Genomic DNA, 8,191 nt, shown 5'->3' on the forward strand with positions numbered 1-8,191 from the left:
CTCTGGGAGATAAATTGATTCAGTGACTGGGGCAATCATGATGAGTGTGTCGGAGACAATGAGTTTGGCACAGGACAGAGCAGAGTTCAGAGCTGTTGTACAGAGGGTCGCTATGAGTCGCAAGCGACTAGACAGCACATAACAACAACATCTTTGGGATTACAGCACAGCTTCTTACCACTAGGCTACCAGAGCTCCGACTATTATTCCTTGTTGTTGTTGAGTACTTTAGAGTTGGAACAGACCCATAGTTGACCCTCTGGGGGGTTTTCAGAGGCAGTTAATTGCACAGGAGGAGAGTTCCATCCTTCTCCCGTGGAGCAACTGGTGGCCTTGAACCATGTGCTTTTAGCATTACAGCACAGCTTTTTCCACTAGGCCACCAGAGCTCCCTATTCGTTTCTTTTGGCAGATGGAGGAATAAGTTTATTCTTATGTACAGATTAGTCAGTGTGTACATCAGCCCAGTTTGGTGGCGAGTTCTTTGGCCTTGGTCTTCTCCAGCTTGGCGATGCAGGCCACTGACGTGGGCCCCAGGATGTTGCCTCCCCAGTGGTGGCAGATCTCATATCTGTTGTAATTGGTCCTGATGGCTTCTACCAGCTTTGCCAGAGCGCCTTTATCTTCCAGGTTCACCTGTGTGAAGGCAACAGTGGTGCAGGTCTTCTGGTGGACGAGACAGCCCAGCCTGGCCTTGCCCTTGATGATACAGTAGGGAATGCCCATCTTCTGACACAAGGCCAGCAGGAAGACCACCAGCTCTATGGGGTTCACATCATGTGTGATCACCACCAGTTGGGCCTTCTTGTTCTCCAGCAGGATGGTGACTGTATTCACCCCTGCACGGAGGACAGGGAGTTTCTTGGTGGAGGTGTCACCTTTGCCAGTAGCCTTCTTCTCAGCCCGGGCCAGCAGCAACTGCTTCTTCTCCATCATGGTCTCTGGTCGGTACTTGTGGGCCAGCTTCAGCAGTTGAGTAACAGTCTGGCGGTCCAAGGCCTGGCTGATGGTTAATGGCGGGAGGCACCTTGAGTCGTTTGTAGAGGATTGCCCTCTGCCACTGCAGTCGGAAGTAGCGGGGCCATTTGACAAAGCGAGAATGGTCTCTTTTGGGTTGGATGTCCTGCCTGATGTCAAAGTTTTTAGGTCTTTTTTCCAGCAGGGGATTCACCACCTTCTTGGCCTCCTGCTTTTTGACTATGGCAGGCGCTGAGGCCACTTTTTTCCCCTTGGCCTTCTTTCCCTTTAGCATCTTGGGCAGATGCCCTATTATTCTTTGTTGTTGTTATGTGCCATCGAGTCATCTGCGACTCATAGTAACCCTACGTACAACAGCCCTAAACCCTGCTCTGTCCTGTGCCAGTCTCACTGTCTCTGACTCCCCCACCCTCACTACTCCAGTCACTGAATCAATCCACTTCATAAAGGGTCTTCCCCTCCTGCACTGTCCCTCAACCCTCCCAAGCATGAAGTCCCTCTTCAAGGACTGGTCCCTCCTTGCAACATGTCCAAAGTATGTCAGATGAAGCTTCAGAATCCTTGCCTCCAAGAAGCAGCCTGATTTAACCCTTTCCAGGATGAATCTGTTTGCTTTCTTAGTAGTCCATGGTACACTCAATACTCTTCTCCTACACCACAGCTCAAAGGCATCAATTCTCCTTCTGTCCTCCCTAGTCATTTTCCAACTCTCTGACACATAACAAGTGATTGCAAAGACCATGACCTGTATCAGGTGTACCTTAGTCTCCAGAGAGACACCATTGCTCTTCAGTACTTTGGAGAGGTCTCTAACAGCAGACTTTCCCATCGCAATACGTCTTTTAATTCCCTGGCTGCTGGTGCCAAGGGTGTTGATTGTGGAGCCAAGCAGACTAAAGCTGTTAACAATCTCAGTCTCTTCACCTCCATCCTGATGCTGCCAATTGGTCCAGTGGTGAGAATCTTTGTCTTCTTGACATGGAGCCTCAATCCATATTGAAGGCTGCAGTCCCTGACCCTCTGCAGCAAGCACTTCAGGTCCTCTTCAGTTTCAGCAAGCTGAGATGTGTCATCTGCATAACACAGATTGTTGATGAATCTTCCACCAATCCTGATGCCACACTTCTCCTTACAGAGCCCAGCCTCTTGGATGACCTGTTCTATATATAGGTTGAAAAGGTATGGAGATAGGACACATCCCTGGTGTACACCCTTTCCAATTTTGAACCATGCAGTGTTTCCTTGCTCTGTTCTGATGACTGCCTCTTGGTCCAAGTATAGGTTTTGCATTAGCACGATCAAGTGTTCTGGGATTCCCATTCTTCTTAGAGTCAGCTGCAGTTTGTTGTCAAACACCTTTGCATAATCAATAAAATACAGATAGACATTCCTCTGGTACTTCCTGCTTTCAGCCAAGATCCATCTAACATTAGCTACAATATTCCTAGTATCACAACCCCTTCTAAACCCAGCCTGTCAGTTCTCTGCTGATGTGCTGATCCAGCCGTTTTTGGGTAATCTTCAGCAGAATCTTGCTTGCATGTGGTATCAGTGATATCGTTCGATGATTTCCACACTCTGTTGGACCACCTTTCTTTGGAATAGGAACAAAAATAGATCCCTTCCAGTTGGCCAAATGGTTGTCCTCCAGATTTCTTGACACAACCTGATGAAAACATCTAGGGCAGCATCTGTTAACTGAAATATGTCAATTGGTATACCATCTATTCCTGGGGCCTTCTTTTTTGCCAATTCCTTCAAAGCAGCTTAAACTTCTTCATCAGCATAGGCTCTTGCTTATTATTATATGTTGTTTCATGAAATTCTTCTGTGTCTGCCAATTCCTTTCGGTACATCTTCTTTTAATACTTCCTGGATCATTTGATATTCTGCCCAAAGCATCCTTAAGTATAGCAACTCAAGGTTTGAATTTGTTCTTCAGTTCCTTGAGCTTAAGAAATGCTGAGTGAGTTTGACACTTTTGATTTTCTAACTCCAGCTCCTTGCACGTTTCATTGTATTATTTTACTTTGTCTTTTCACGCCATCTTTTGAAATCTTCTGTTCAGCTCTTTAATCTTGAATTTGTCCCTCTGCTTTGGCTTCACGCTGCTCTAGTGCAATATTTAGGGTTTCTTCTGACGTCCGTTTTGGTCTTTTCTTCCTCCTCTACCTTTGTAATGACCTTTTGCACTTTTTCTGGATGATACTCTTCTCTTTAGTGTTCCATAATACTTCATTGTGACTGTGCATATTGTCTTTAGCCATTTGTCTGTTCATAAACACTTGGATTGTTTCCATCACTTTGGTATTGTGAATAATACAGTGAACATGTGTAAACATATATATCAGTTCATGTTGCAGCTTTAATTTTTTTAGGATATATAGAGGGGTTGATACCTTCAGAGATGGTATTCCCTATTTCCTAAGGAAGTTTCAAATAGTTTTCCAGAGTGATTGCATAATTTTATGTTCCCACTAGCAGCGTATGAGAGTTCCAATCTCTCCACACTCTAGCCAGCATTTGTTGTTGGTTTTATTGAACTTTCTGGTGTTTCTGAGGTAAGATGATATATCATTGTTGTTTTGATTTGTATCTCTTTAATAGCTAATGTTTTATATGTTGTTGATTGCCTTTGAGTCAAGCACAACTCATAGCGACCCCATGAACAAAAGGCCCAAAGCTCCTCTACAACCATCAACATTTATCAAAGTTCATGGAGTTTCTGGAGGCATGTTACTTAGGAAGTAGATATCGCTCCTGCTTCCCAGCTTGTTATGGTATGTTATTGTTATGTGCCATTGAATCGCCTGTGATTTATGGCGACCCTATGTACAGCAGCTCTGAACCCTTCCATGTCCTGAGCCAGTCTCACTAACTCTGACACACCAACCCTCATTGCTCCAGTTACTGTATCAGTCCGTCTCATCTGGGGTCTTCCTCCCCACTCTTCTGACCATCCACTCTTCTGACCACAATGTCCTTCTCCAAGGCCTGATCTCTACTGGCCACATGCCCAAAGTAAGTGAGAAAAAGCTTCAAAATCCTAGTCTCCAAAACATACCTCTTTGTTTTCTTGACAGTCCATGGTGTGTTTAAGACTCTTCTCCAGCACCACAACTCAAAGGCATCTATTTTTATTCTGTTATCCTCAGTCATTGTCCAACTCTCTGAAGCATAATAGTAATTGAGAAAACCTTGACCTTGGTTAAGCACACCTTTGTATCTACACTGACATTGCTTCTCAGCACTATGGAGAAGTCCATGACAATAGATTTTCCCAATGTAATTTGTCTTTTAATTTCCTGACTGCTGGTGTCAAGAGTGTTGATTGTGGATCTGAGCAAGCCATAATTGTTAACGACCTCAAACTCTTCTCCATCTAATGTGGTGCTGCCAGTTGGCCCAGTGGTAAGAATCTTTGTCTTCTTGATGTTGAGCTTCAATCCATATTGAAGATTACAGTCCTTGACCTTTTGCAGGAAGTAAGGTTTTGTCATCTGCATATTTTAGGTTGTTAAGGAGTCTTCCTCCAATCCTTATGCCACACTCCTCTTCATAAAGCCGTGCTTCCTGAATTATCTGTTCTGCATACAGATTGAAAAGGTACGGAGACAGGATACATCCCTGATGAACTCCTTTGCTGATTTTGAACAATGTAGTGTTTTCTTATGAGAAGACTGCTTTTTTGGTCCAAGCACAGGTTTTGTATAAGCACGATCAAGTATTCTGAGATTGCAATCCACACAGTTAAATGATTTTGCATAGTCAATGAAACACAGATAGACATTCTTCTGGTAATCTCTGCTTTTTGCCAAGATGTATTTGACACTGGCAGTAATGTCTCTAGTGCCACGACCTCCTCTAAACCCAGCTAATATTTCTGGTAATTCTCTGTCAATGTACTGTTCTTCTCTTTTCTTGATAATCTAAAGCAAGTTTTTGCTAGTGTGTGATGTTAGTGATATTGTTTGATAATTTCTACACTCAGCTGGGTCACCTTCTTTTGGAATGGGAATAAATATGGATCTCTCCCAGTCAGTTGGCCAAGTAGTTGTCCTCCGAATTTCTTGGCACAATTTGGTGAGCACATGCAGGGCAGCATCTGTTTGCTGAAATACATCAATTGGTATTCCATCACTTCCTAAGACTTTATTATTTGCCAAGTCCTTCATGTTTTTGTTGTACATAAAAAACCAAACAAACAAACACCCGAAGGACTTGGCAAAAAAATAAAGCCCAGGAATGCAGATTCATCCTTGAGAGGGTTAAACTGGGCTGCTCCTTGGAGGCAAGGATTCTGAGGCTTCGTATGACATTCTTTGGACATGTTGTAAGGAAGGACCGGTCCTTGGAGAGGGACATCATTCTTGGGAAGGTATAGGGACAGCACAGGAGGGGAAGACCCTCTATGAAGTGAATTGATTCAGTGACTGGGGTAATCAGGATGGGTGTATTGGAGCAAATGTACAGGACAGAGCAGAGTTTAGGACTGTTGTACATAGGGTTGCTATGAGTCTCAAGTGACTCGATGACACACAACAACAACAACAACAACAACAACAACAACAACAACTCCTTCAGAACAGCCTGCATCACCATTGCCTCTTGATCATATTTTGTTTCTTGAAATTTTTCTGTGTCAGCCAATCATTTTTGGTACAATGACTCTGTATATTCCTTCAATCTTCTTTTAATGCTTCCTGAAACATTCAATATTCTGACCATAGCATCCTTAAGCATTGCAACTTGTGGCTTGAATTTATTCTTTAGTTCTTTCAGTTTAAGAAATGCTGAGCTAGTTTGGCCCTTTTGATTTTTGACTCCAGCTCCTTGCACATTTCATTATAATATTTTGCCTTGTCTTCCTGAGCAGCCTTTGAAATCTATTCAGCTCCTTAACTTCTTGACTTCTTCCCTTTGTTTTGGCTTCTCAGTGCTCTAGTGCAATATTCAGAATCTCTTCTGACATCCTTTTTGGTCTTTCTTCTTTCTTCTTTGTAATAACTTTTTGGATTCTTCATGAACAATATTCTTGATATCTTCCCACAGTTTATCTAGTCTTCATTCATTAGTTTTCAAGGACTCAAACCTATTCCCGAGTTGGTTTTTAAAATAATGGGAGATACACTCCAGGTCAAATTTTGATTTCTGTGGATATGATTTAACCTTCTTTAGTTTTAATTTGAACTTGCTTATGAACAGATGGTCTGTTCCACAATCAGCACCTGGTCTTGTTTTTACTGCTGATATCGAACTTCTCCAACATGATTAAATGTTTTGAGATTTCCCTTCTGTTCATTGTTAACCATAATTTGTTATGATTCACACAGTAAAAAAAAACAACCCAGACTTTTTTCTGACAATCTCTACTTTCTGCCAATATACATCTGACATCAGTAATGATAGATCCAGTGCCAAGGTTTCTTCTAAACCCAGCTTGAAGTTCTGGTAGCCCTCTGTCAATGTACTGTTTTAGGATGATCTTCAGCAATATTTTGCTTATATGTGATATTCATTATATTGTTTGATAATCCATTGTTAGAGAACTTTTTTTTTTCTGGGCATAGGGCAAGTTTATTTGGTGAATGCTGCTGGCAAGTATTATCTGAGAGCTACAAGATGGGAAAGGAGCTGTGACAGCCTAGGCGGCTCTCAGGACTACATACAGTCTCACATAGGAGAAGGCATGGGGCTCTGGGGACACAGGAAGGGCTGCCCTCAGCCATTCAGCACCATTCAGACGAGCTTTTCATAGTTGATACAACCATTGCTGTCCTCATGCCCTGCCACCAGCATCTCTACTTCTTCCTCTGTCATCTTCTCACCCAGTGTGACAAGGACATGCCGGATTTCAGCGCCCATGACAGTGCTGTTTCCTTCCTTGTCAAACACCCGAAGGCCTTCAACACAGTCCTCATAGGCGCCCTGGTCCTTGTTCTTGGCCACAGTCTGCAGCATGGGCAGGAAGTGTGGAAAATCCAAGACCTTCACATTCATTTCATCATTCTTAGGGTTTCCCAGGACCTTGAACACCCTGGCGTTGGTGGGGTTCTGGCCCAGGGCCCTCATTACATCTCCACACTGGCTGTACAGGATCTATCCATCACCTATTCAGTCCAACAGCTGGAAGGCCTCCTTAAATTCTGCGGTCTGGTCCTTGGTGAAGTCACACATCTTGAGCGCTCAGGTATTGGGACCTTTTCCTGCAGTAATCTAGAAAAGTTTTTTTTAAAATAACAAATATGGGTCTTTGACTTCAGTGCAGCTTGAACTTCTTCCTTCGTTACCATTGGCTCTTGATCAAATGCTTCCTCCTGAAATGTTTTAGTATTGACCAATTCTTTTTGGTACAGTGACTCTATGTATTCCCTTCATCTGTGCTTATACAGATGACACACCATGCTTGCTGACAGGGAGGAGGACTTGAAACTCTTGCTGCAGGAGATCAATCTCTCCTTCATGGACCTTCCATCTTTCCTAGCAGGACATCCATTTGCAAGGAATCAAATAGATTTCCTTCAATAAATTCCTTGAATAATAAGTTATTTTAGAAATCATTCCTTCAAGAAATAAACTCTTTGAATTTCCTTCTATAAGGATTGCATCATAACATCAAGAAGACAAAAATCTCAACCACTTGACCAACAGGTAACATCATGATAGATGGAGAAAAGATTGACATTGTCAATGACCTCATCTTACTCTACAGTTGTTGGCACTAGCATCAGGGAAATTAAAAGACATATTGCATTGGGAAAGTCTGCGTGTCAAAGGTCTCTCCAACATACTGAGGAGCAAAGATGTCAGTTTGAAGTGCACCTGATTCAGGCCATGAATTTTTATATCACTTCGTATGCATCTGAGAGCTAGACAATGAATAAGGATGACAGAAGAAAAATAGATACCTTTGAGTTGCGGTGTTGAAGAAGATTTTTGAATATCATGTACATGGATTGCCAAAAGAACAAACAGATATGTCCAGCCAGAGTGCTCCTAAGAGACAAGGACAGCAAAGCTTAGTCTCATATACTGTGGGCATGTTGCTAGAAGGGACTATTCCTTGCAAAGGAAAATCATGCTAGGAAAGATGGAAGATCAGTGGAAGAGAGGCAGGCCCTCTCCTAGCAATATTTCCAATACAATATTGAATAGGAGAGGTGATAATGGGCATCCTTGCCTAGTTTCTGTTCTCAAGATGAATGCCTTTTTT

At 42.8% G+C, this 8,191-nt stretch overlaps 1 protein-coding gene and 1 pseudogene across 2 annotated transcripts; both read right to left on the reverse strand.

Moving 5' to 3' along the window:
* Positions 1-459: 459 nt before the first annotated feature.
* Positions 460-1,252, reverse strand: LOC102862016 (60S ribosomal protein L7a-like). Its single transcript, XM_006902501.1, has 2 exons — positions 1,028-1,252; positions 460-984 (listed from the first exon to the last, which is right to left on the reverse strand). The coding sequence occupies exons 1-2, from the start codon at positions 1,250-1,252 to the stop codon at positions 460-462; spliced, it is 750 nt and encodes a 249-aa protein (XP_006902563.1).
* A 5,447-nt stretch (positions 1,253-6,699) lies between these two features.
* On the reverse strand, positions 6,700-7,155 carry LOC102855087 (annotated as a pseudogene). The gene has a single exon (XR_439040.1). The product of XR_439040.1 is annotated as a myosin, light chain 6, alkali, smooth muscle and non-muscle pseudogene (transcript).
* Positions 7,156-8,191: the final 1,036 nt, after the last annotated feature.

Source organism: Elephantulus edwardii, unplaced genomic scaffold (assembly GCF_000299155.1).
Source record: "Elephantulus edwardii isolate Elephantulus edwardi_28Jun2011 unplaced genomic scaffold, EleEdw1.0 scaffold00418, whole genome shotgun sequence".
NCBI lineage: Eukaryota > Metazoa > Chordata > Mammalia > Macroscelidea > Macroscelididae > Elephantulus > Elephantulus edwardii.

Coding starts and splice junctions, on each gene's coding strand:
- LOC102862016 (XM_006902501.1), bottom strand. CDS start 1,252: ATGCTAAAGGGAAAGAAGGCCAAGGGGAAAAAAGTGGCCTCAGCGCCT. Junction 985..1,027: donor TCCTCTACAAACGACTCAAG/GTGCCTCCCGCC, acceptor TTGGACCGCCAG/ACTGTTACTCAACTGCTGAA.